This window comes from Agaricus bisporus (assembly GCF_000300575.1).
Source record: "Agaricus bisporus var. bisporus H97 unplaced genomic scaffold AGABI2scaffold_11, whole genome shotgun sequence".
NCBI lineage: Eukaryota > Fungi > Basidiomycota > Agaricomycetes > Agaricales > Agaricaceae > Agaricus > Agaricus bisporus.
The window spans coordinates 784,228-812,033 of record NW_006267346.1 but is presented as its reverse complement, the minus strand read 5'-3'; the positions used below and the strand labels follow the sequence as shown (position 1 = coordinate 812,033).

Below are 27,806 nucleotides of genomic sequence, written 5' to 3'. Positions count from 1 at the left end.
GCAGATATCAGGAGGAACACCAATGGCGAAGGCACGTCTTATACAGTAACTGACGCTGAGGAGCGAAAGCGTGGGGAGCGAGTGTGAGCAGCAGTCTACAAGTGTAGTTGGTGGACTTAGATATATGCGGACGAGTTTAGTCACATGATAGCTTAGTCATGTATGGTTGAACTCCCCTGTGGACGCTTCAGAGGCCTTAGCTTCTTACAGTCTGTCCACAGGTGAGTACAAGTTGTTAGAACTCAATACAGCTTCTTACAGTCTGTCCACAGTTTGTTCTAGGGATTGCTCAGTCAGTTCTTATCCGTTCAGCTCGTTTCTAGGCTCGTTAGGATCGCCACTGCAACCTCTATTGTTCTACCTTTAATAGGCTATGGGCCCCAGCTTCTAACAGCCTTCAAAACGCGTTTTTTGCCACTTTCTACCATTTTCCCCTCTATATCTCAACTTCTATCCCTTCCCCTGCACTCAAATCGACGTCTATGGCCTTGCAATCGCGCACACACGCTCCCTACGCCTGGGACACCACTTCGACGCGTTTTGGCGCGTCTCCGACGCGTCTGAGAGCCCCTACATCGACCACAACTCCCTCTGGCAGCCATACACCCTCTCCACACTCTCTGGGACCGATTTCCGGCCCTAAGAACGCGTCAATCGCTTGTTCCTTTTCTGGGAGGGTAGGGCACATGTTTAGGAGGTGCAGGAAGCGAAAGAACACGAAAGAACGCGCTCAGGAGCGCTCCAGGCTGCCTGGAACATCTGAAAGTAATGTCACAGGGCCACTTGGCCATCTGAGTGGGATAGGTGCAGCTCTTCCAGCTGTCAAGACACCACCCACTCCTCTTGGGGATGTTTCCACTGGTTCTGGCTCTCCTGGCTCTGATATTCCACTGAGAGCATCCGCTCTTGGTGCTTATTCCTCTCCCTCATCCTCTTCCTCACCATCATCACCACTACAGCTTGATGCTGACTTTTTCTGGCTGGCTGATACTGGTGCTACATCCCACATGACTCCTCACCACCATTGGTTCAAATCCTACTCCCCTCATCGCATCCCTATCCGTCTTGCTGACAACTCTACTGTCTATTCAGCTGGTGTAGGGTCTGTTGTCTTTCAACCGGTGGTGAATGGAAAAGAGACTAGAGCGGTTGAGTTTATGAGAGTCCTTCATGTTCCTGACCTCAGGAGTAATCTCTTATCATGTCTCTACCTTGCCCGACACAAGGGCTTCAATATCACCATCTCTGCTCATTCTATTGACTTCAAATACCAAGGAATTTCGCTTTTCACGGCCACTATCCATTCCAACAACTCTGCTGAGCTCGACGGCTCAACTCTCACTTCGGAGGCTGCTTTTTCTGTCTCCACTCTCCCAGTTGACATCTCGCTATGGCATCGTCGCTTCATTCATCACAACTACGCTGATGTGAAGTCTATGATCAGTAAGGAGCTAGTTACTGGCTTGAAACTCGAGTCAAATTCGCCTCCTGATGCTATCTGTGAGCCCTGCCTTGCTGGCAAGATGCATTCCCATCCTTTTCCCTCCTCCTTGAATCACAATCGCTCTCCTCTTGAGCTTGTGCATTCAGACCTTCACGGACCGCTCCCAGTCTCTACTCACTCAGGCTACAAGTACTGGATTACCTTCATCGACGACTCGACACGTTTTCGGGCAGTGTATCTGCTTAAAGCAAAGTCTGAGGCATTTGAAGCCTTCAAAGTCTACAAATCCTGGGCTGAGACTCAACTCGGAGTCAAACTGCGAGCTCTACAGGATGACAAGGGTGGCGAGTATATGTCTAAGGCTTTTCTAGCCTTCACACAGGAAGCTGGCATTGAGAGGAGGCATTCTACTCGAAATAGACCTCAACAGAATGGACTTGCAGAACATGCTAATAGGACTATGGGAGAGAGGATCACTGCTATGCTCTCGGAATCTCGGCTACCTGGTTCGTTCTGGGGTGAATGTATCTCGTCTATGGTTCATGTCTGGAATATGCTTCCCACTGCTTCGCTTTCGGGCACTACTCCCTTCCAAGCTTTCTATAAGCGAAAACCTGATGTCTCACATCTCCGGGTATGGGGGTGCACTTCCTATGTCCATGTACAACGAGATAAGCGCAATTCTCTCCAGCCTCACTACGAGAAGTGTGTCTTTATTGGCTATCCGGTTGGCTACAAAGGCTGGAAATTCTACAACCCAGTCACTAAGCGAACCATGATCTCCGAGAGAGCTGATTTTGATGAGAGATACTTTCCGGGCACTTCCAAAGCCCAACTCGAGGCTGTCCCGTCATTTGCTTGCCTACCAGAGTCACTACCAATTCCTGATGATACATTATCACACTCGGGACTGCCACCTCTACAGGATGAAGGGGGTGATAATCACTTCCCTCCTGCTTGTCCTAAGACTCCCACTCCGTCCGCTTCAGTTCCTCCTGAAGAGAAGCCAGTTCTACCGCTACCACCTCTCACGTTAATTCCTCCCTTGATTCCTCCAGTCACTCCTCCACAAATCCATGCACCACTCCCAGTTACTCCTCCTACTGCCGGAGCGCCCCTTGAACCCCCTCACGTTCCTAGACGTACTGGGCGAGTTCGGAAGCCTCCTGGTCAATGGTGGAAGCTCAAACAACCAGACTTAGCTGGTAATGACTCTGACTCTGACGACGAAGCTGCTCTGCTGGCTGACTCTGAGTACTGTGAAGTTGAGTTTGCTGGTGCCGTTTCGGGTGCTGATCCCCGGAGTTATAGACTAGCAATGAAGTCTCCTGACTCTGATTGCTGGACTGATGCTTGCAACACTGAGATCTTCAATCTCGAGGCTAATGGAACTTGGGAGTTAATGGAACTGCCTCCAGGCAAGAAGGTAGTCAACTCTGGCTGGGTGTTCAAAGTCAAACGACTTGCCGACGGCTCAATTGAGCGCTACCGGGCTCGTCTCGTTGCTAAAGGCTATTCCCAACGTCCGGGATTCGACTTCACCGAGGTCTTTGCCCCCACATTCCGTCCTGCCTCGCTACGCCTCATTATTGCTCTTGCAGCTAGAGAAGGCTACAAAATGCGCTCCATTGACATCTCTTCTGCCTTCACTTATGGGGAACTCGAAGAGGAGATCTATATGCGCCAACCCGAGGGCTATCACATTGGTAGTCCTAACATGGTCTTTCGGCTCCGTAAATCGCTCTATGGCCTCAAGCAGGCTGCCAGGCAGTGGAATAAGAAACTCCGGGGTGTCCTTGAAGGCATTGGCTACACTAGGCTTCGCTCTGACAGCTCCATCTACATCTACTCCAAAGGTGACATCAAGGTCATTGTGCCAGTATTCATTGATGACATTACTCTTGTCTCGAAAAGTGATACTGCCATGGCCTCGGCTGTCTCTGAGCTGTCCAAACACTTCAAACTCCGTGATCTTGGGTCTACCACTCTTCTGCTAGGCATTCAGGTGAAGCAGGATCGCTCTCATCACACTATCTCCCTCTCGCAGGAGCACTACATCAAGGAGCTCCTAGAACGCTTCAATATGGATGATGCTAATCCTCTATCCACTCCACTCGCTCCGGGATCTGAGCTCTCTGACATTGTTCCTTCACTCGAGGAGCAGGCTGAGATGAAGTCAGTTCCCTATCTCAATGCTGTAGGTGCCCTTCAGTATCTGGCCACTATGACTCGCCCCGACATTGCCTATGCTGTCTCCTATCTTGGGAGGTTCAACTCGAACCCAGCTCCAGCTCACTGGCTTGCAGTCAAACATCTATTCCGCTATCTCATTGGCACTATGCACTACAAGCTAGTCTATCGAGCTAGTGACTCGGATGAGCTCTTCACTACCTACTCAGATGCCTCTCACGGAGCCTGCAAGGCTACAGGTCGAGCTACGGGTGGTTATGTGACTCTTGTCTCGGGTGCTGCTGTGGGCTGGTCTTCTAAGCGCCAGCCATTTGTGACTCTCTCGAGCACTGAGGCTGAGTTTGTTGCTGCCGTCGAGGCTGGCAAAGAGATCAAGTGGACTAGGAATATTCTTACTGAGTTTGGCTTTCCTCCGACACTCCCTTCGACTCTCTTCGTTGATAACAAGTCAGGAATCAGTGTAGCCAAGAATCCAGAGCATTACGGACGCATGAAACACCTTGACCTTCGCTTCTACTGGCTCCGGGAGGCTGTTGAAGAAGGACTCATAGATCCTTTGTATGTTTCTACACACGAGCAAGTGGCCGACATCCTTATTAAGGCTGTGGCAAAGAAGGTAGTTGAGTTTGCTGTTCCACTACTGGGACTTGAGTAGACTGGCTGGATCAAGGGGGTGTGTTAGAGTGTGAGCAAGCAGTCTACAAGTGTAGTTGGTGGACTTAGATATATGCGGACGAGTTTAGTCACATGATAGCTTAGTCATGTATGGTTGAACTTCCCTGTGGACGCTTCAGAGGCCTTAGCTTCTTACAGTCTGTCCACAGGTGAGTACAAGTTGTTAGAACTCAATACAGCTTCTTACAGTCTGTCCACAGTTTGTTCTAGGGATTGCTCAGTCAGTTCTTATCCGTTCAGCTCGTTTCTAGGCTCGTTAGGATCGCCACTGCAACCTCTATTGTTTTTTTTTTTTTTTTTTTTTTTGTAATCAAGTGGCTGTTCGAGCCTTCTATTCCAGCGATATAAGTACATGCGAACACTATGTACAACGTGCTGAGAATAAGGTTGCCATGACGCGTTACCAAGAGAAAAAGAAAACATACCCGGCTAAGGGGGTGTCTTGCAACGCATGGCTAATTGGCCACTCTGCCCCGCCGGCCCTTTCGGACCGTGCCGTGGAATCAACTTAAGCAGCAACCTGGCTATTTTAACTGTATCAGGGCCACCGACGGAGGATAGTGTCCTCTCGAGCCGGCCGGGTGTTCTCCACACCGACCGCTACGGCCCAGGCCAGCCGGCACTATAACATCGCCTTAGTCCGACCACCCCTTCCCGTTACTCGGCAGCCGGTTTCATATGCCCCTAACGGGCTGAGGTACCGTGATGTAACTGTCCGAGCTCTCCGTCTTGCAGGGGCCGTTACCGGATTGATCCCCGGGTTGCTTAATGCAGTGGCCCGGATCCGGAGCTTAGGTGATCCCTACTAACTACCATCGGCGAACGGCCCTATGGTGGGTGGTGGCCTGTCCGGTTTCCCGGTCGGCTTGTTTCAAGGATGATCCACCTCTTATAGATGCCCTACGTTCACCAATGCCGAAGCACCGGCTCCACGCCATGTTACTGGACTCCTGGGCGAATTCGCATACCGCTCATCACACCATTACAGTGTTAACTCGGCATACTTTTCCTCTACACGGCCGGGGGATGACTCAGCACGAAGCCATGTCCGCAAGTAACAGACGCCCGTATACACAAGCGCTTGCAGCTACCTGCATTACCCCCGCGCTAGTCCTGATCAGCCTCGTGGGAACAATCACGTGACATGTCTCTCCACCCTGCCCACATGACGCTCACCACAGATTACCTAATCAAGGAACCGTGGGAACATTCGGTGTCACCCGTGTTATTGCTTGGTCATCACAACCTAGCTCACTGCTTACCTAAGGTAGAGGATAAATCCTGCTCACCCCCAGGTTCGAACGCAGGACCACTGGTGAACGAGCGCTAGTGCCAGGCAGGAAACGCCTACATCCTGACAAAATGCCCACTCAGCCAAATGGCCGACTGCAACCTCTATTGTTCTACCTTTAATACATATATCTAAGTCCACCAACTACACTTGTAGACTGCTTGCTCACTCTAACACTCCCAAGTTCCGTTAGCCTCGAGATTAAAGATCTCAGTGTTACAAGCCTCAGTCCAGCAATCCGAGTCAGGAGACTTCATAGCTAGCCTATAACTCCGGGGATCAGCACCCGAAACAGCTCCAGCAAACTCGACTTCACAGTACTCAGAGTCAGCCAGCAGAGCAGCTTCGTCATCCGAGTCAGAGTCATTACCAGCTAAGTCTGGTTGTTTGAGCTTCCACCATTGACCAGGAGGCTTCCGAACTTGCCCAGTACGTCTAGGAACGTGAGGGGGTTCAAGAGGCGCTCCGGCAGTAGGAGGAGTGACTGGGAGTGGTGCATGGATCTGTGGAGGTGTGACTGGAGGAATCAAGGGAGGAATTACTGGAGGAATCAATGGGAGAGGTGGTAGAGGTAAAACTGGCTGGCTTCTCTTCAGGAGGAACTGAAGCGGATGGAGTGGGAGTCTTAGGACGAGCAGGAGGGATGTGATTATCACCCCCTTCATCCTGTAGAGGTGGCAGTCCCGAGTATGATGATGTATCATTAGGTATTTGTAGTGACTCTGGTAGGCAAGCAAATGACGGGACAGCCTCGAGTTGGGCTTTAGAAGTGCCCGGAAAGTATCTCTCGTCAAAGTCAGCTCTCTCGGAGATCACGGGTTGCTTTGTGACTGGGTTGTAGAACTTCCAGCCTTTGTAGCCAGCCGGATAGCCAATAAAGACACACTTCTCATAGTGAGGCTGAAGCGAATTTCGCTTATCTCGTTGTACATGGACATAGGCAGTGCACCCCCAGACCCGGAGATGTGAGACATCAGGTTTTCGCTTATAGAAAGCTTGGAACGGAGTAGTGCCCGAAAGCGAAGCAGTAGGAAGCATATTCCAGACATGGACCATAGTGTTGAACGTAGAATGTACGCGACGCAGTGGCGAGTCTAACGGTCCTAGAAACGAGGCGAACGGACAAGAACTGACTGAGCAATCCTAGTGACAACTGTGGACAGACTGTAAGAAGCTATATTGTGATATACTAACTTGTACTCACCTGTGGACAGACTGTAAGAAGCTAAGGCCTCTGAAGCGTCCACAGGGAAGTTCAACCATACATGACTAAGCTATCATGTGACTAAACTCGTCCGCATATCTCTAAGTCCACCAGTAACACTTGTAGACTGCTTGCTCACTCTAACACACCCCCTTGATCCAGCCAGTCTACTCAAGTCCTAATAGTGGAACAGCAAACTCAACTACCTTCTTTGCCACAGCCTTGGTTAAGATGTCGGCCACCTGCTCGTGAGTCGAAACATACAAAGGATCTATGAGTCCTTCTTCAACAGCCTCCCGGAGCCAGTAGAAGCGCAGGTCTAGGTGTTTCATGCGTCCGTGATGCTCTGGGTTCTTGGCTACACTGATTCTGTTAGAATAAGAGTGAGAGTCGATAGACGTCGAACTCTGTCAGTGGAAGCTAAAGGTTCCAGTAGATGTTGTTAAACCACTAGTATTGAGGTCTAACTTGACAAGGAACTACTTGTCGAGTCAAGATACTTATACTACTACAAAACGATTTGAAATCAAAGAAGTAATGGCTATGACATACGTATGATGTAATGCATGACGACGAAATGACATCATTGATGACGTCATATGGAAAGTGATAGAACAACTATTAATAGTCCAAATTGATCCGAGGATTTACCACTGCTAACAGATTCCTGACTTGTTATCAACGAAGAGTGTTGAAGGAAGTGTCAGAGGGAAGCCAAACTCGGTCAGGATATTCCTAGTCCACTTGATCTCCTTGCCAGCCTCGACGGCAGCAACAAACTCAGCCTCAGTGCTCGAGAGAGTCACAAATGGCTGGCGCTTAGAAGACCAACCTACAGCAGCACCCGAGACTAGAGTCACATAACCACCAGTTGCTCGACCTGTAGCCTTGCAGGCTCCGTGAGAGGCGTCCGAGTAGGTAGTGAAGAGTTCCTCCGAGTCACTAGCTCGATAGACGAGCTTGTAGTGCATAGTGCCAATGAGATACCGGAATAAGTGCTTGACTGCAAGCCAGTGAGCTGGAGCTGGGTTCGAGTTGAACCTCCCGAGATAGGAGACAGCATAGGCAATGTCGGGGCGAGTCATAGTGGCGAGATACTGAAGGGCACCTACAGCATTGAGATAAGGAACTGACTTCATCTCAGCCTGCTCCTCGAGTGAAGGAACAATGTCAGAAAGTTCAGAGCCTGGAGCGAGGGGAGTGGATAGAGGATTAGCATCATCCATATTGAAGCGTTCTAGGAGCTCCTTGATGTAGTGCTCCTGTGAGAGGGAGATAGTGTGATGAGAGCAATCCTGCTTCACCTGAATGCCTAGTAGTAGTGTGGTAGACCCGAGATCACGGAGTTTGAAGTGTTTGGACAGCTCAGAGACAGCCGAGGCCATAGCAGTATCACTTTTGAGACAAGAGTAATGTCGTCAATGAACACTGGCACAATGACCTTGATGTCACCTTTGGAGTAGATGTAGATGGAGCTGTCAGAGCGAAGCCTAGTGTAGCCAATGCCTTCAAGGACACCCCAGAGTTTCTTATTCCACTGCCTGGCAGCCTGCTTGAGGCCATAGAGCGATTTACGGAGCCGAAAGACCATGTTAGGACTACCAATGTGATAGCCCTCGGGTTGGCGCATATAGATCTCCTCTTCGAGTTCTCCATAAGTGAAGGCAGAAGAGATGTCGACGGAGCGCATTTTGTAGCCTTCTCTAGCTGCAAGAGCAATAATGAGGCGTAGTGACGCAGGACGAAATGTAGGGGCAAAGACCTCGGTGAAGTCGAATCCAGGACGTTGGGAATAGCCTTTGGCAACGAGACGAGCCCGGTAGCGCTCAATTGAGCCGTCGGCAAGTCGTTTCACTTTGAACACCCAGCCAGAGTTGACTACCTTCTTGCCTGGAGGCAGTTCCATAAGCTCCCAAGTTCCATTAGCCTCGAGATTGAAGATCTCAGTGTTGCAAGCATCAGTCCAGCAATCCGAGTCAGGAGACTTCATTGCTAGTCTATAACTCCGGGGATCAGCACCCGAGACGGCACCAGCAAACTCGACTTCACAATACTCAGAGTCAGCCAGCAGAGCAGCTTTGTCATCCGAGTCAGAGTCATTACCAGCTAAGTCTGGTTGTTTGAACTTCCACCATTGACCAGGAGGCTTCCGAACTCGCCCAGTACGTCGAGGAACGTGAGGGGGCTCAAGGGGCGCTCCAGCAGTAGGAGGAGTGACTGGGAGTGGTGCATGGATTTGTGGAGGAGTGACTGGAGGAATCACAGGAGGAATGAATGGAGGAATTACTGGAAGTGGTAGAGGTAGAACTGGCTTCTCTTCAGGAGGAACTGAAGCGGACGGAGTGGGAGTCTTAGGACGAGCAGGAGGGAAGTGATTATCACCCCCTTCATCCTGTAGAGGTGGCAGTCCCGAGTATGACGATGTATCATTAGGAATTGGTAGTGACTCTGGTGTGCAGGCAAATGACGGGACAGCCTCGAGTTGGGCTTTAGATGTTAGCAGTGGTAAATCCTCGGATCAATTTGGACTATTAATAGTTGTTCTATCACTTTCCATATGACGTCATCAATGATGTCATTTCGTCGTCATGCATTACATCATACGTATGTCATAGCCATTACTTCTTTGATTTCAAATCGTTTTGTAGTAGTATAAGTATCTTGACTCGACGAGTAGTTCCTTGTCGAGTTAGACCTCAATACTAGTGGTTTAACAACATCTACTGGAACCGTTAGCTTCCACTGACAGAGTTTGACACCTATCGACTCTCACTCTTATTCTAACATTAGAAGTGCCCGGAAAGTATCTCTCGTCAAAATCAGCTCTCTCAGAGATCACGGTTCACTTTGTGACTGGATTGTAGAACTTCCAGCCTTTGTAGCCAGCCGGATAGCCTATAAAGACACACTTCTCGTAGTGAGGTTGGAGAGAATTGCGCTTATCTCGTTGTACATGGACATATGATGTGCACCCCCATACCCGGAGATGTGAGACATCAGGTTTTCGCTTATAGAAAGCTTGGAAGGGAGTAGTGCCCGAAAGCGAAGCAGTAGGAAGCATATTCCAGACATGAACCATTGACGAGATACATTCACCCCAGAAAGAAGGAGGTAGCCGAGATTCCGAGAGCATCGCAGTGATCCTCTCTCCCATAGTCCTATTAGCCCGTTCAGCAAGACCATTCTGCTGAGGCCGGTTCCGAGTCGAGTGACGTCTCTCGATGCCAGCAAGCTCAGTAAAGCTTATGAAGGCCTTAGACATATACTCACCACCCTTATCATCCTGTAGAGCTCGCAGTTTGACTCCGAGTTGAGTCTCAGCCCAGGATTTGTAGACTTTGAAGGCTTCAAATGCCTCTGACTTAGCTTTAAGCAGATAGACAGCCCGGAAACGTGTCGCGTCGTCAATGAAGGTGATCCAGTACTTGTAGCCTGAGTGTGAAGCGACTGGGAGCGGTCCGTGAAGATCTGAATGCACCAGCTCGAGAGGAGAGCGATTGTGATTCAAAGAAGAGGGAAAAGGGAGGGAATGCATTTTGCCAGCCAAGCACGGCTCACAGATAGAGTCAGGACAGGAGTTAGACTCGAGTCTGAGCCCGGAAACAAGGTCCTTACTGATCATAGACTTCACATCAGCGTAGTTGTGATGAATGAAGCGACGATGCCATAGCGAGATGTCAACTGGGAGAGTGGAGACAGAAAAAGCGGCCTCCGAAGTGAGAGTTGAGCCGTCGAGCTCAGCAGAGTTGTTGGAATGGATAGTGGCCGTGAAAAGCGAAATCCCTTGGTATTTAAAGTCAATAGACTGAGCGGAGATGGTGATATTGAAGCCCTTGTGTCGGGCAAGGTAGAGACATGATAAGAGATTACTCCTGAGGTCAGGAACATGAAGGACTCTCGTAAACTCGACCGCTCTAGTCTCTTTTCCATTCACCACCGGTTGAAAGACAACAGACCCTACACCAGCTGAATAGACAGTAGAGTTGTCAGCAAGGCGGATAGGGATACGATGAGGGGAGTAGGATTTGAACCAATGGTGGTGAGGAGTCATGTGGGATGTAGCACCAGTATCAGCCAGCCAGAAAAAGTCAGCATCAAGCTGTAGTGGTGAGGATGGTGAGGAAGAGGATGAGGGAGATGATGAGGGAGAGGAATAAGCACCAAGAGCGGACGCTCTCAGTGGAATATCAGAGCCAGGAGAGCCAGAACCAGTAGAAACATCCCCAGGAGGAGTGGGTGGTGTCTTGACAGCTGGAAGAGCTGCACCTATCCCACTCAGATGGCCAAGTGGCCCTGTGACATTACTTTCAGATGTTCCAGGCAGCCTGGAGCGCTCCTGGGCGCGTTTTTTCGCGTGCTTTCGCTTCCTGCGCCTCCTAGACATGTGCCCTACCCTCCCACAAAAGGAACAAGCGATTGACGCGTTCCTAGGGCCAGAAATCGGTCCTAGAGAGTGTGGAGAGGGTGTATGGCTGCCAGAGGGAGTTGTGGTCGATGTAGCGGCTCTCAGACGCGTCGGAGACGCGCCAAAACGCGTAGAAGTGGTGTCCCATGCGTAGGAAGCGTGTGCGCGCGATTGCGAGGCCATAGACGTCGATGTGAGTGCAGGGGAAGGAATAGAAGTTGAGATATAGAGGAGAAAATGGTAGAAGGTGGCAAAAAACGCGTTTTGAAGGCTGTTAGAAGCCGGGGCCCATAACCTGTTAAACGTAGAACGATAGCGGTTGCAGTGGCGATCCTAACGAGCCTAGAAGCGAGTCAATCGGATAGGAACTGACTGAGCAATCCTAGGAACAACTGTGGACAGACTGTAAGAAGCTAAATTGAGTTCTAACAACTTGTACTCACCTGTGGACAGACTGTAAGACGCTAAGGCCTCTGAAGCGTCCACAGGGGAGTTCAACCATACATGACTAAGCTATCATGTGACTAAACTCGTCTGCATATATCTAAGTCCACCAACTACACTTGTAGACTGCTTGCTCACACTCTAACAGGTGATCCCCAGCTAAAAGGGCGGCGTCGACCGCTATGCCTCGGTTATGAAGCTCATCAGACGAAGGAAGGAATCCGGGATGCTCAGGAAGGGAGGGCCAGATGTTTCCCCCCTCTTTCAAACCGTTGACTTCTTCGATGAACAGAAGTAAAGAACGATTAGCTTGGTAGAGACGCACAGCAGCTTCTTCAGGGGATTCATCGTCGGAAGGGAAAAAGCTATTGCAGATAGAAAACAGATCAGGGAGCTGGTCCTTGCTAGAAATAAGACCAGCGCCAACAAAATAGCCAGGATCGTTTTCATGTTCGGCCTTAGCTGCCAGGATTTCAGCAGCGTGACGAGCAGTGTCAGATATAACACACGCCTCGACTAAGCTATAAAGTTTGCGGATGCTAGCTAGCTCCGTAATCCCTACGCTGATATTGCGAGAGCTAACGCGAAGATCTAAGCTAAATCATCAGTAAAAATCAGCTATATGAATAAAAGAGGTATGCATGCGACTCGCTAGACAGCCCGTAAAGCCTTAATACCTCTGCTAAGTATTGAGCTAAACCAGCCGGCTTAGCGTGAGTACAGTGCGGACGGCCCAGACGAGCACAAGAACCGCAGGAAATGAGGGCAGCGGCGTCCGAAGCTGTAGCTTTGACGTCGGCAGTAGCCGCCTCTACATCAGCAGCAGGAGCCTTGACACGGTGCTCACAAGCTAAGAAATTAGCCTTGCAGGATATACAATCTCCACCTGCTGGCAAGGTATTCTGTAACAGCCATAAAAAAACCGTTAGCTACAGCGACAGCATATAAAGAAGTTAATGTTAGGTGATGACAGGACAAGTCACCTGACAGTTCGGAGCTCTGTGCTCTCACATAATCTGTACTGTGCCTCAGCCCCTGCAGCAGGCCCTCAGTCGTGGGTTCTACCTCTAGGCCTAAGATGTATACATATAACATCTTAGCTACTATATACCAAGATCATATAGCTCAGTGGTTAGAGCTTCCTAGTGCAATTGGGATGGTCCCAGGTTCAAACCCTGGTGTGGTCACTTTTCTATCTTGACAGTTAACAGACGTACAGAGCTAAAAGACCTAGCAACCTGAAAAAGGGCAGGAAGGTGATCGAGGAACGGATGGCTGGAAACTAAAGCATAGTCGTCCACAAGTCTAGTAGTGTTCCGGTTACCTGCCAGTTCAGAATGGGTTAGCTAGGCAGAGACAGAAGAATAAGATGAAAGCTACCACGTTTAGCCTTTGCTGGAGGAGGATTGGCAGCTTGAAGATTCGTATTCTCCTTGATTGATAAAACCGAGCAGTCAGGAGAAGACCCCTTAGCCTGCTTAGCCTTTCCTTTAGCTTGTCGAGTGGTAGAGACGGATGTGGTGGCTCTAGCTATGGGCTTGCTGACGAAAGCTTTGGGTTGAGCCTTAACAATCCTAGCTTGGGACGGAGCATCGGAAGCTTTCTCCTGCTTGATAGCTTTAGCAGCTTTAGGAGGGGGGGTACCAGTGTAACGACGTTTTGAACGCGACGCCTTCGGAGGAGGAGCTTCTTCCTCAGATGTGGGTTCAGCCTCTTCAGCATCAGACAAGATTTCCCTAGGAAAAGACAAAGTTAGCTTGAACAATAAAAGTAGCAAGCTACTTACTCTATCTCCTCTTCGTCAACAGCTAGAATCAGAAACAAAGCAGCATCAGTAATAGCTAATCCCAGAGCCCGAAGAAAACCTACGAGCTTTAGGGACTTGAGCCCGTTTCTTCTCCGCACACGGTGGAAACTCCTCTTGCAGGTCGTCCTCCGCATCGTCGGAAAGCGCCGCCAGCTGAGCTTTGAGTTTGCGCCTTTGGGCAGCTTTCTCAGCTTCGCGCGTTTGCTTAGCTAGCTTCTCCTTTTTGAGGCGATAAGCAAGCACAGTCTCTTCCTCAGACTGAGTAGGGCTGAGATGACGACGACTAGGCATGGGGAATCAAAGAAAAGGGAAAGAAAGGTTGCAGTCGTCAACGGCCTTGGGCGTCTTTATATGTCCAGAAAGCCCTATCGATCGTTACCTCATTATAGAAATCAAAAGTGTAATCTCAGTATGTAAAGAACTTAGCTCGAGCGAAGCGGCGAACTTAGACATGCCCCAGCTACAAATAAAATTGTCTAGGGTCGTGCTCAATCGGACTTCGTCTCAGAAAAACCTTCCAGCTTATCAGTGGCCATCTTATCTAAATCACAGCAATTGGTGTACCAACGATTGGTCAAAAGTAAAGACTGATCAAACTCGAGGCGTATATTTTAAGAATGTTCAGGGAAGAAGATTCCGAATAAGTCTTAGTGTCGATCGAGAGAAGACAAGCTCTGTCAAATTGACTTTGCGAGGTGAAAAAACCCATAACTACGAACCGATTGGTCCGATCGCAAGGTAGCTTGCCATAACAGAACAGACGCAGCTATGTCCGACCAGAAAAAGGTGTACTAGCTATATCCAGAAACAGCACAAAGGGCCATAGTGTCTAGTGACTGAGGACAGTCATCTATTAGTGGGGGGGAGATGTTACGGCCCAAGCCGTTTTACGCTTGAAATATGCCTTAGCTATGAATTATAGCTCATTACGGGCTTAGCTACATCATCCTATAACCCTTACTTGTCACTCAGCAGAGTATACTGTTCATTGTGAGTCTACATGAGGGATCATTGGCTCCTATATGGGAAAACTGTACCATTAGGGAAACTATAGCCTTTAGCTATGATGAACATATGTCTAGCTATAATGAGCCTCTGCATGTAGACCAAGCTAAGCCTTGGCCAGTCGTGGAATGACATGTAATCTTAGCGAGTGCGGCTAACATTTTTTTTTTTTTTTTTTTTTTTTTTTGTAATCACTATAGTTTATTTCAAAACTACTTAAAGGGTGCCATGACCCGTTCCCCGTACTTTACATCGCCTGTACTTAACTACTCTACGAGTCCGTATCCAGCTGACGAGGTCGAAGCTATAAGAACAGAGAAAGAAAAAGAAACCAAAGACCGTTCAAATCTGTATACAAGTACACTAAGATAGACAAAGAAACAGAAACGTTCATAGATGAGATAAAAGAAAATTGAGTGCAGCTAACATGTGGATCCTATACTCCCAATGGAGAATCCAGCTTGATCGCACTTCGATCTGATGAAGATCAGAGGTAGCTCCGTAAATCCGACATTATATGGGGATAATAAACCCTAGCTCCGACTCTGGGTATTCAGCACATGGACCTGCTTCCATAAAAGGTCAATTGGAAATAGTAGCTAAGCGTTGCCGTGCGGCAGCTAAGAATAGATCAGCATAACGTTCAGCCTAGGTAGCACAGCTAGGAACTCAAGATCGCTTAACACGAACTGTTGAGTTAGTCTTCACGCTCCTTGACCTCTTACCACTACCTTCCTCTTTTGGAAGTCTTAGTGCTAGAGTATAGTCGTAGCAATATATCGTTCCAATGCCCGCTCCGCGTCGCAAGCAACAGTCCGCACTGGCCTCTGCGCCATACCCGTCCCGTCCACCGTCTCAGGTGCCGCCACCGCCTGCCAATCCGACCGCTCGTCGTCTTCTTGAAGACGACATTGTAGCTCTTTCAGACCCCAAGTACGGAGGTCTAGTCACCCTCGCCGCCTTCCAGCTCGACTCTCATGAGAATCGGGCTATTCTTGATGCCGTCCGCAACAGGGGCATTGCCCCCCAGGTCGCCATCTCCAACGCCGAGGCTAGCGCTATAGCCAAAGGTAATGTCAAAGGGCCCTCTGGCCACTCAACTGGGATCGGTGCAGCCCCTCCGGCTGTCAACACACCGCCCAGTCTTCCTCCCACCCGCGAGCCGTCGCCTGCGCCTGCGCCGGCCCCGCCCATTCCATCCCCTCCTCGCGCACCGTCGCCTTCGGCGTCGGTACTCTCCTCCAAGCGGCCCCTTTCGCCGGGGTCCTCTTCCTCTGGTCACTCCGTTGCTGTCGCTTCTGTATGCGACAGTGAGGATTCCCTCCATGGCTCTCGATTACGAGGCTGTTACTCCACGTCCCGGTTCCCCCGTTATGCCAGTCGACAACAAACCAATTGTCAAGGATCTCCACAAAACCATCGACAACACTTTCGACATTATTGCGCTCTTTGCTAAGCCCAACTGGAAAGAGCATTTACTCAAAGAAACCCCGACACTTATGGACGACGATCTTACCGACCTCCACAAACACTTCTTGCACAATATGAAGGTACTCGCCCCACGTATCCGTGCCTCTCTCCCAGCAGTTGAAGCGCCTGCATCCGCAGTTGATGCACCTGCTACACATGTAAATCCGCGGGACACACCGCCACAGGCTGACTCAGCCAAATCCAAACCGCCGAAGAAGAAGGTCCGGGTCGAGCCGGCGGCTTCTTCTGATGTCACCCCTCCGGCAACGGCCCCACTCATGGAAGTGGATGAGCCGGCCGCTCCACAACCAGTGTCTGGGAAGGCGCCCACCAAACCCCTTCCCTTAACAAGTTCCAAGCGCGTGCCTACCCCTGCTAGCGCTCCCCCTGTTTCATTTCGCGATCCCTCGGTGCCTCGTAAGAGACGCCAAGGCAAACACACTGCACACGGCGCTTCGCGCCGTGGCATAATCCTTACACCGCCAGCCGGATCTTCTGTCACGGCTGAGTCATTTTCTCCTGGGGTTCTCAATAACCTCAATCAAGTCCTCCGGAGCGATGTCAAGTCCAACGTCACTCTTACGCATGCAACGGTCGAAGGCAACGGCATATTCTTAGCCGCCTCCTGTGTCCCTACCGCCGCCGAAATTCAATTCGTGCTCAAGCACGTTCGGCGAACATTCCCGAACAAAACCACACCCATTGTTCACTCCCCAGCCACGTCAACCTCTTACTTGAAGATAGTTGACATCCCTCACGTCCCCACTTCCTCTAAGGAGTGGGTGACTAAACAACACGAGGCGTTCACATACGCTCTCAACAAGTCTCTGGTTGGCACTGAGCTGGCCAAACTATTCAAGCACAAGCCACGCTTCATGCGTGCCTCCCCTCATTCTGATTCATGCTGGGCATGGATCGACATCCACGACACGGTCTCGGGTTCCAATGCCCGGGACTACATTTCAAAATTCATCTCCATCCGCGGAGTGAACTGCCAGATTAAAGGCGCCAAACCCCATTCCGGCTCTGTCCGCTGTGCTCGTTGCCAGCGGTGGGGTCACCATTCTGATCAGTGTCGTGCCAAGTGCGCGCGCTGTCCCCTCTGCGGCGGGCCTCACTCTGAGGCCAACCATTCCAAGTGTGTCGATGCCTCTCGCGTCGACGCGCGCCACTGCATCAACTGTACCGCGGCCAAGCGCCCAGCGGACAAGCGCTCTCATTCTGCTACGGATACATCGTGTCCGTTTTGGCGGAACCGTTTCGACAGACTCTGGCTCAAGCGCCAGTTTCCGAAGAACTAGATCGGGATCCATATAATCCGGACTGCCTTCGAGTCCATTGTCTATACTCTGACCCCGCCACTGTTGGAGTTATCCCGGATCTTCTATGGGCTTTGCGTACCTCGTTCTGCGAGGCTCTCTCTAGTCCCCGTTCCGCGGTGTTCGCTGATAGCGCCCGCTTCTTTTTCTTTCATATGTTTTATGTTTGATTTCAGCTCTGGTCTCGATCGAGTGTTCCGATGTTTGGATAAGTTGTATTGCCTGACTGCTTGGCTTGTTCCCGGGGCCGCTTAACTGGATATCTCTTTTTCGTTTGTGTTTTTGTTTTTTGTTTGGACTCTTAGAGCGCTCAACCAAGTCGCGCTGGATACGTAGATAGAATACTGTTGTTCTGGTGTTAGGGCGACTGTGACTGTGATGTCACAGGTCACACCTAAACTCAAGAACTAAGGAGTATAGTGACAAAAGTTATATTAGGCGTGAACCTAAGAGAACTCGACGGAGTCTTCTACAAGTTTCTACCTACTTTATATACCTAGACTACGGCGCACAGACCAACTACCCTAGGTAACTATTTATATACTGACATGGGAAAAGAAGTACGTATGAGAAAGTAAACTAATTATACATTTGACATGAGAAAAGAAGAGTGGAGTAAGAAGTAAGTAAACAAAAGTAAATTGATCATAAAAACGTCAACAATACCAAACAAACCATAAAAGTGTCCACAAGTACAAACAACTCCTAAACAGGTAATCTACTCACACAAACCATTGATGTCCGAAGTAGTTACCCAACATCGCATCACACGGACATAGTATGAAGAACCCGGATAGTTCCCAATACCGAGCCCCCCACGCTGACCACCTCTGTATTACCCACACTTTATCTTCCTCCGCGTCCCACATGGCTAACGTCATCCTTCTGCACTCCCTACACTGATGACCCGATAGGTCCCAACCTACCAGTCTACTCTCCCTTCCTATAGCCGCCGCCGCCCTTCTCCATTGCACTTGCTCCGCATGGTTCGGAGGTAGAAAGGAAAAGATAAGATCAAGGAGTTCAATGGGTAGATCTGTAGCTTGCGCCATTTTAGCAGTATGCCGATAGTTTAGCCTCCGTCGAACTGTAGCAGCAGAGGGAAATTATTATGTAATATAATATGTGACAGATGTGACAGTGTGACGCCGTGACATTCTGGCAAGGTTCTAACAGTACCCCCTCCTTAAAGTCGGCTCCTCTGGAGACGACCCTTCAAGACCTCCACGTTCGCCAATTACGTTCTAACTTCTTAAGATATTCGGCATCAAACTGTTTGTCATCCCATCCGAATAAGGCCTTGGCTGTGAATCGATTAGGTAGTTCCCTTTCCTGGAACCCGGTGTCACGTAGGACGTGATGTATCCTATTGAGTTCCCCATAGAGTTGGTGGAATTCAGTAATCAACTCTTTGGCGTTAGTCAAATTCTCCTCAGGTTCCCACGAGTCTGCTTCTGCCGTATATCCTTTCCATCGAACTAAGTACCGCTTCTTTCCGCGGAACCATTTGGCGTTAAGGATTTTCTCTACTTCCCATTCTTGTTCTCCTTCTATTTCTACGGCCGGTGCCGGTTTACTCCCTTGTCCTTCCACTTGTTCTCGGTAGAGTACTATTCGGCTGACATTAACCACCGGATGGATCCGAATAGATCGGGGAAGATCTATTTCCACTGCGTTGGGGAAAATGATCTTCTTGATGGTGTAAGGTCCGATGAACTTCTCCGTAAGTTTCCGGGTAGGTCGTCCCTGGATTTGAAGGTCCCGAGTAGCCAATAGAACTTTATCTCCTACTTTGTACTTTACCGCTTCTCCCCTGCCTCTATCCGCATACCTCCGCATGTCGTCTTGTGCCTTCTTCAGGGCCACTTGAGTTTCCTCGTGTTGAAGTTTTATGTGGTCCGCAAAATCTACTGCCGCTGGGTGGTTGCCTTGACGTCGAAGATCAAAACCAGTTCTTGGGTGTCTTCCCATGTTGACCATAAATGGAGTTTCCTTTGTTGATGATTGTTCTTTATTGTTATAGGAAAACTCCGCCGTTGCTAACCAATCAGGCCAATCAGTTTGTCTATGATCGACAAATGATCGGAGATATTGTTCTAATTCTTGATTGGTTCGTTCGGTTTGGCCATCAGTCTGTGGGTGGAACGCCATAGATAACCTAGTGTCAATTCCCAACATTTTATTCAACTCCTTTGTAAAATCTGCAGCAAACTGCGGTCCCCTGTCTGAGATCACCGTTTCTGGTAATCCATGCAACTTCCATACGTGATCCCTGAACAGCTTAGCTAGTCCTAGCGCTGATGTTGTTTCCGTAGTTGGAATGAAATGAGCCATTTTACTGAATCGATCGCACACCACCAGAATTGAATCCATTCCCTGTGATTCTGGTAATTTTACTATGAAGTCGACGGATACGTCGGCCCATGGTTTGGTGGGAATAGGGTTCGGCATTAATTTTCCTGCCGGCGGTGTTGGTCGATTCTTATTTCGTTGACATTGGTCGCATCCTTCTACGTATTTCTGGACTTGCTTAGTGACGCCTGGCCACCAGTAATTGTCTCCTCATGACGCTCCTGTTCTCTTCGTGAAGAAAAAGGACGGCTCTCTCCGACTTTGTGTTGATTTCTGTGGCCTCAACAGGATTTCCCGGAAAGACCGCTACCCGCTACCACTTATTTCTGATCTCCTCGACTCTCCCCGCAAAGCTCGCATCTATACCAAAATTGACCTCTGGCATGCCTATCATCTCGTCCGCATTGCTGATGGTGACGAATGGAAAACTGCTTTCCGTACTCGCTATGGTTCCTTTGAATGGCTGGTTATGCCGTTTGGACTCACCAATGTGCCCGCCGCTTTCCAAAGCTTCATGAACGACATTTTCCAAGACTTACTCGACGTTTGCGCTGTTACAGCCCAAGCCGTTTTACGCTTGGAATATGCCTTAGCTATGAATTATAGTTCATTATGGGCTTAGCTACATCATCCTATAACCCTTACTTGTCACTCAGCAGAGTATACCGTTCATTGTGAGTCTACATGAGGGATCATTGGTTCCTATATGGGAAAACTGTACCATTAGGGAAACTATAGCCTTTAGCTATGACAAACATATGTCTAGCTATAATGAGCCTCTGCATGTAGACCAAGCTAAGCCTTGGCCAGTCGTGGAATGACATGTAATCTTAGCGAGTGCGGCTAACATGTGGATCCTATACTCCCAATGGAGAATCCAGCTTGATCGCACTTTGATCCGATGAAGATCAGAGGTAGCTCCGTAAATCCGACATTATATGGGGATAATAAACCCTAGCTCCGACTCTGGGTATTCAGCACATGGACCTGCTTCCATAAAAGGTCAATTGGAAATAGTAGCTAAGCGTTGCCGTGCGGCAGCTAAGAATAGATCAGCATAACGTTCAGCCTAGGTAGCGCAGCTAGGAACTCAAGATCGCTTAACATGAACTGTTGAGTTAGTCTTCGCCTGTAGCTCCTGCCGATAGAGTACCATATGCTCTATGATGACTCAGCTAAATCATATGACATAGATTTCTCTTTTTATTGGACAGTAAATCCGTAGCTTCGTTATCACATGGACTTAACATTTCCTTTAGTACATATTTCCTTTTGTAACGACTCGTAGCTAAAGCTATATAAACCCCCCAGGCGAGCGCAGAGAGGCAAGGAACCTTCTAGGAACCTCTTGCTGATGCTTCGCTCTGAGGATTGTGAAATTAAAGTAACAATTAACGGAGTGTAGTCGGAATAAACTAGCTTGAGAACATTCTAAGGGGCCTTGACCTCAGCTAAACAGTTAGTCGAATCAAAGCGTTAGCTTTTCGAATTCACTAAGTTGCCAGTAGTAAGATAGTTTAAGAGACTAGCTGGGTTGACATCGCAGCTTATATCCAGGAGAGGTATAAGTCGGTAGCTTCTTTGGTTGCTGAGACGGAGTCAGTAGCTTTACCGGCGGGTTTAGCCATTGCAGCTCTTTCCTAAACACTATTGGTTGGCACTTAGCGCTGCGAACGCACGTAGCTAGAGTTCCAGAAGTTGGCCGGTGGTTTCACAACTACTAGCTAGAGAGTCCAGCCCCTTCCCTTGTCCGTTAATCGTCCTTCTTGCGCATATAAAACCTTTACATTGCATTATCTCCCCACGAACTTGCATTACGAGCAGCAGCTATTGTGTTAGTGGAAAAGAGTTGGAGTTGGCTAGGGATGAAGAGAACAAAAGGAGGAAGAAGCGAAAGCTTCCTCCACTCAAAGGACCGATCTTCTTGCACGAGTCGATTGAGTTCGTGAGGCATTGGAACGTGTGGGAGATAAACAATGGGTGGAGAGATATCTTCTGCGCGATGATGAGAGAGATCAAGCCTGTGTCGCAGGTGGTGTTGAAAAGAGGTAGGAGAAGAATGATTTTCTTTTATCTCGTGTATGAACGTTTCTGTTTCTTCATTTACTTAAGTGTACTTGTATCCAGACTCGAACTTTCTCTTCTTTCTTTTTCTTTCTCTGTTCTTATAGCTTCGACCTCGTCAGCTGGATACGGATTCGTTGAGTAGTTAAGTACAGGTGATGTAAAGTACGGGGAACGCGTCATGGCACCCTTTAAGTAGTTTTGAAATAAACTATAATGATTACAAAAAAAAAAAAAAAAAAAAAAAGCTATTGTGTTAGTGGTGTTGTTATTTCATAGCTACGCCGTCTATTACATTCCTGCCTCTTTACCGCCGATGCAACCGATCAAAGGACCTTCAGTAACGAAGCCATTTACACAAATATCTATGGATCTTATCACAGATCTACCCCCTAGTGATGGCTATGATGCAATATTGTCCATAGTGGACCATGGACTTACGAAAGGGATAATTCTAACCCCTACTAGGAAAACAGCAACAGCTGATGACATCGCCGAAATGCTAATTGATAAGGTATTTTCTAAATATGGAACACCTCAAAAGATCATATCAGATCGAGACCCTCAATTCGCCGCCAAATCTATGCAAAGACTCTATGAAAAGCTTAACATCAAACCCGCATTTTCAACAGCTTATCATCCACAAACTGATGGAACTACAGAACGCTACAATCAAGAAATAGAATTCTATCTTGCAGTCTATACTTCAAGAAATCCAAACACATGACCTATGATTGAATTCGTTCACAATACTAAACCACATGCAGGAAGACAACATTCGCCTTCAGAACTCATATTAGGATACAATCCTAAAGCATTCATTAACAAAGAAGAATCAAATGTACCTTCTATCGAAGAGAAGACATTATTCTTAGAACAAGCTAGAGAAGCAGCAATCGAAGCACATGAGCAAGCACGTTTGAAGATGGCTAGCCGAAGTAACTGACCCTGGGATGCACTTAAGGTTGGTGATAGAGTTTGGTTAGATAACTGAAACTTGCCCGTGCCGTATGCATCAAAGAAGCTCAGTCAAAGAAGAGAAGGACCCTTCAGAGTAATTAGAAGAACTTCTCCCACAACATACGAGTTAGAACTTCCGAAGCGATGGAAGATACACAACAAATTCCATGCATCTCTGCTTACACCTGTAGTAGAGAATGACATCTATGGAAAGCATAATCCACAGCCACCTCCGACATTAGTGTCTGGAGAAGAGGAGTATGAAGTCGAAGCGATCCTTAATCACAGAGCAAGGAAGAAACGCTTGGGAAATGGAAGACTCGCAACAAGAACAGAATATCTTGTCAGATGGCAAGGATATGGACCGTCAGAGGATTCATGGGAATCGGAAGAAGATCTTGCAAATTCAAGCGAGATACTTGGAGAGTATAAGAACCTGAAGAGACTCAGCTAACTCCCCAGTTCAATGAGCATCTCTCAAGAACTTACACAGACACTCTCAGCTCTTACATCTTCTTCCACTCCAAATGCCAGCAATCAGACCAAGGATGATAACCCGAAGTCTGACTCATCAGTACCCCCAACTGCACCTCGCAATACACCATGCCAAGGCGAAGTACCCGTTGATAAGAATGCCAACATTCGACGAGCATTTCTATCAGAGAGAGCAGCCACAGACTTTTTGTCCAGTCACAGCCGCATTCCTCAACTCGCTTCACTTGTGCATGAAATCGGGGCTCATGTTGATGAACTCACTTCTGCAAGACGTACATACCTTCAAAGAATTGAAGAAATGGACGCCCGCCTCTCAGATCTGGCACGCTTTTGCCCGAGGACTCCCAGTCGCAACGAAATTTTCACCCATATCCAGAAAATCAATTCCTCGCCATTGCGCCCACATCTGAACATCAGTCAACCAACTCCAAACCGACATGAACTGCTTACTCACAGCACCTCCCAGCCTCACCATTCAACAAATTCCACTCCTCCTATACAACTTCATCAGGAAAAGGTAAAGTGACTTAAATTTGACTTATGCAAACTTATAAAAATCATAAGTCAGTATAAGTCATTTTTGCATAAGGCATGTCACTGTCTGAGGTTCTGACTTATGCAATACTTAAGTAAATCATAAGTACATAAGTCACAATATGGTCATAAGATTCAAGATTATCATAAGTCATGAGGATTTATCCTAAGTTGCATAAGTAAGTACTTAAGACAGTAAAAAGATGTAAGAGAGTATAAGCTCAATCATAAGGAACATCATAATGCATAAGGAACAAAGAATTATATTCATATAGTAAATACAATACATCATGTATAATACAGACTTCCTAAAGAGGAAACAGACCCTGAAAAAAGCGGACAAGAGGGATATGACAGCAGCCAGGGGGGTAGAAATGGAAGATGGGGGGGAAACAATGAGAAATGAGATTCTAAAAGTAACAAATGAGTATGAGAAGATGAAGAGTCAAAAAGCACTCACCAAAGACTAGAGATCCCCCCAAAACTCATCCACATATCATCCTCACATCTCCTCTCAAAACCCTCCCAAAATAGCCCTAAAAAAGCGGCCTAAAAAGGCAAAAAAGCGTCTTAATTAAGCTGAGAATCAGCTGGGGGAGAGCTAGGAAGGTGATAAGGATGTTACTTACTAAGTTACAGGCCTGGAGGGCAAGAAAGGGGGAGGGAGAGGATGGGGAGGGGAGGAATGATGGTAGTGATGAGGAAGGATCAATGTCATGCTCGAAACAGAAGTTCAACACGTCACATGACATCACATGACATCTGGACTTGGGATTTTCGAGTCAAAGTTCCTCAAATCACAGGTAGGAGATATTTTCGGGTCATTTCTGCATGGATTTTAATGATCTAAAAATGTATTCCTATAGTTTCGAGGTCAGGGAGTCCGAATATTCAATTAGATCTTTTGTTGGATGAAAGCCTATTGAGATATGGCACATTTAACATATGATAAACACAAGATTGCGCTATAGCTCCTCAAATATTGATCGGATAATAAATCTAAAACCAGATCCGAATTTCTGGACCTTGAATACATATATTTGCACTCTTAAAACATGAAAATCGGCGCAGGAACCAGTATAAAACATGACATTCTTGTTATGTTTTTCTGTATCTCCATAACTGGTATGTTTTCTGACAAAAGCATACATATAAACTTATGTTCTTTTAATATTCTATGATTTGTCGTGATTTCTCCAGAATTTTCCGGTTAGTAGAGCAGGCTCTACGACAAGTCTATCTGCAGTTGACAATGACCCCCCCACCCCATGATGGAATCTTGATATCTCCATAACAGGTATGTTTTCTGACAAAAACATACATATAGACTTATGTTCTTTTAATATTCTATGATTCGTCGTGATTTTTCCGGAATTTTATGAGTAGTAGAACAAGACATACAGCATAATGTTCTTATAATGCTATGATGCTTGCCTTGTTATCTGACTTATTCACTTATGAGATCCTGTTTGACTTATGAAACTTTGTCTGACTTGTGGTTTAACCTTTGGTCTGACTTATGAAATGTCCTGTGCTTATGCTTTCTTTGTATCCAACTTATGAATTTATGAACTAATGTGTGACTTATGTGTAAACTTCTTGTCTGGCTTATGAAAAATTATGAACTTATGCTATTTTGGAGACTCATGTGCCTTAAGTTGGTCTTTATAAGGCAAGCATAAGGCAACTTTTTCATAAGTTTGCATAAGTTGTGTGACTTTTTGCTGATGCTCACAATTCTCACATGAGTTTTCTCGCGTCAATACTGGCACAATACCCCCCGCAACCACATTATGAAATGTGGAGGCAACAGCAGATGCCTCCACCACCGTTCCAGTACGCCACGTATCCCCAACAACCTCAAGCGCACACCACAACTGTACCGTACAGATATATTGGCCACGTACCCTACATCCCACAGCACCAGGGTGGAGGTTATCACCAGCATCCGCCACCGCCGCCGCCGTCACCATATCAGCAACCTATGGAGGCTGATGACAATCCTATGACGCGTAGTAAAGGAAAACGACGCGCAACTGAGCAAGACGAGGCTCAAGAATACCACGAGCAACGTGTAGAGACGTACGCTAGACATCTATGCAATGCTGGAGTTAGTGATATCATCATTAACTCCCTAGATCTTTACACGCACACTGGGATTAACGCCGCTGAGGAGTTGATCCAACAGTACGAAGGACAACGCTCCTCGATGAGGAGCATGGAATCAAAACTGGATCGACTGCAAGGTGCAGTTGAACGACTCTTAGATGCCCAAACGGCAACAACCAGCCACTCAGGCGAGCCAGCACCGAGCAGGAGTAAAACTCCTGTGGGATACTCTCTGTCGAACTCTTCAAGAGCTCGACCAATGCCAGCACAAGGCCCTTCAGTGGCCAGCCAACCCGTGAAGGGTAAAGGAAAGAGGAAGGCGCAACCAGTGTCTCCCCCATCGTCAGTCGCGGGTAGCAGTAAAGCAGCTGCCACCGAACAAAAGGCGTTCTTCGCTCGACCTCTCTCATCCAAGTTGGCCCCTACTGCGGAGCCAACAACAAAGAGGCATCGACAAGGGTCGACCACTAACTCAAACATCGCCCAGGATCCTGAAGTGCCCCCGACTACGGTGATCCCAAATGGACTGACACTCTGCAAGCGTCAATCTGGCATCTGTCTGCAGTCAGGGATGCACCCATCGGAAAGAACTCGCCGTCGTGTAACTACGGCGATTTAGTTAGGGTGAAAATGCCAGGGCAGCTGCCACCCAAACCCCCAGTCACCTTGGACCGCTCAAAACCAGAGGACTATAGGGTAACACCTTCCAATGCCTGTTTCGAAGAAAGCGAACTGGAGGGAAAGTCCCAACGCAAGAAGAAGAGATCCCAAGGACCGGTCGTGGTGACTGAATCGCCACTAGACGGAATTAGTGACCTCCCTGGACAAGGTGGCGTGATCCCTGACCTGTGGGGAATGGCGACCGATGAGATTATCGGTCCTGACCACATGCAGGATAACCGAATGCAGGGCATGCTGTCCCAACATGTCTTCCATGATCCGTACACTAATGTAGTGTATGCTGGTCAAACCGCTATCAGAGCAGCTGAAGCCGCTCTGAGACACAAGAGATTTGAGGCGGAAACCGGCTCCAGGACTATCCGCAATGCCGCACCATCTGGTCTTCCCCAAAGTCCACTGGAGGCTGGACGCCTCCTCAGATTGGCTCGCGATCATCTAGCTGACAGTCGAGTGCGCACGGAAGCGTACATCCTCTTGACGGAGCTGCACACCATAGCCTTACAGATCGCACCCCGACACACGGACAACGCGATGGAATATATTCTGGCAGAGTTTAGAACAGACGAAATTCCAGAACCAATTCGCAATATCCGCCGCAACTGGGGGGAGATCCTGAGGAACTGGCCAGCGGCTCGGTTGTCCAACCCCTCCAACAATACTGGCGGGATGGGTATGGCCCAGCCCACTGGGGCCGCATTGTTTGATCTCGACCTCCTTGGTCGATATCTTCTCACTCATAATCGCCCCGGGTCCCAGAACTACATTCATGGGACTCAATTTGATTATCGACGAGCTGTGCATTGTCGATCCGTCTTCGGCTACACTTTAGCGAGGTTCTTTGGACCTCCTGAAACCGGACGTGGCCGTTCCCGCAACGGCCATGTCGTATTCACACGATGCTTCACCATCTTGGCTGCATCGCCCCAGTTATACCGGGACCTCATTGCGCAATGGAATGAGAGACACCCGGATCAACTGTTCATTCCGCAGACTGGACCATTCTACCACTTCCGCCCACTCGAGATCAACGACTCGTCAATCGCAAATTTGAACGTGGACACCATAGCTGAAGTCCTCACCCACAACGGTGTACCGCCATCATGGGTTGACCATGCCTATAACTTCGGCTTACGGTACATGGATCAGGTCTACACTGGAAGTCTGAACCATCAGTCCTCATTCGATTCTGCGGACGACGAACAAGTTTGTCGTCTGGATGTATATGGGGATCCGCCAACCATCCCACTCGTAAAAAATACAGTAGTGTTTCAATAATATTTCAATAGTTCTAGAGGATCTGGAGAGATTCAAAGAGATTCTTGGAAATTTGAATAGATCTGGGAAGTTCACAGAAAAT

At 48.2% G+C, this 27,806-nt stretch overlaps 4 protein-coding genes and 1 non-coding gene across 5 annotated transcripts; 4 read left to right on the top strand and 1 right to left on the bottom strand.

Moving 5' to 3' along the window:
- Positions 1 to 11,753: 11,753 nt before the first annotated feature.
- Positions 11,754 to 13,751, bottom strand: AGABI2DRAFT_121708 (hypothetical protein; the record flags this gene model as incomplete). The annotated part of the gene is made up of 6 exons (XM_006455742.1): positions 11,754 to 12,244; positions 12,384 to 12,555; positions 12,871 to 12,977; positions 13,034 to 13,389; positions 13,440 to 13,461; positions 13,523 to 13,751. The coding sequence occupies 6 exons, from the start codon at positions 13,749 to 13,751 to the stop codon at positions 11,754 to 11,756; spliced, it is 1,377 nt and encodes a 458-aa protein (XP_006455805.1).
- AGABI2DRAFT_t122 lies at positions 12,768 to 12,840 on the top strand. The gene has a single exon. It is a non-coding gene; the product is annotated as a tRNA-Cys (tRNA).
- A 2,903-nt stretch (positions 13,752 to 16,654) lies between the features above and the next one.
- On the top strand, positions 16,655 to 17,224 carry AGABI2DRAFT_43517 (hypothetical protein; the record flags this gene model as incomplete). The annotated part of the gene is made up of 1 exon (XM_006455679.1): positions 16,655 to 17,224. A coding segment is annotated over one exon (570 nt), but the record flags the coding sequence as incomplete, so codon positions are not given.
- A 5,872-nt stretch (positions 17,225 to 23,096) lies between these two features.
- On the top strand, positions 23,097 to 23,651 carry AGABI2DRAFT_121703 (hypothetical protein; the record flags this gene model as incomplete). The annotated part of the gene is made up of 1 exon (XM_006455741.1): positions 23,097 to 23,651. The coding sequence occupies one exon, from the start codon at positions 23,097 to 23,099 to the stop codon at positions 23,649 to 23,651; it is 555 nt and encodes a 184-aa protein (XP_006455804.1).
- A 1,752-nt stretch (positions 23,652 to 25,403) lies between these two features.
- Positions 25,404 to 27,724, top strand: AGABI2DRAFT_145832 (hypothetical protein; the record flags this gene model as incomplete). The annotated part of the gene is made up of 2 exons (XM_006455740.1): positions 25,404 to 26,310; positions 26,334 to 27,724. The coding sequence occupies 2 exons, from the start codon at positions 25,404 to 25,406 to the stop codon at positions 27,722 to 27,724; spliced, it is 2,298 nt and encodes a 765-aa protein (XP_006455803.1).
- Between the last annotated feature and the right edge of the window lie 82 nt (positions 27,725 to 27,806).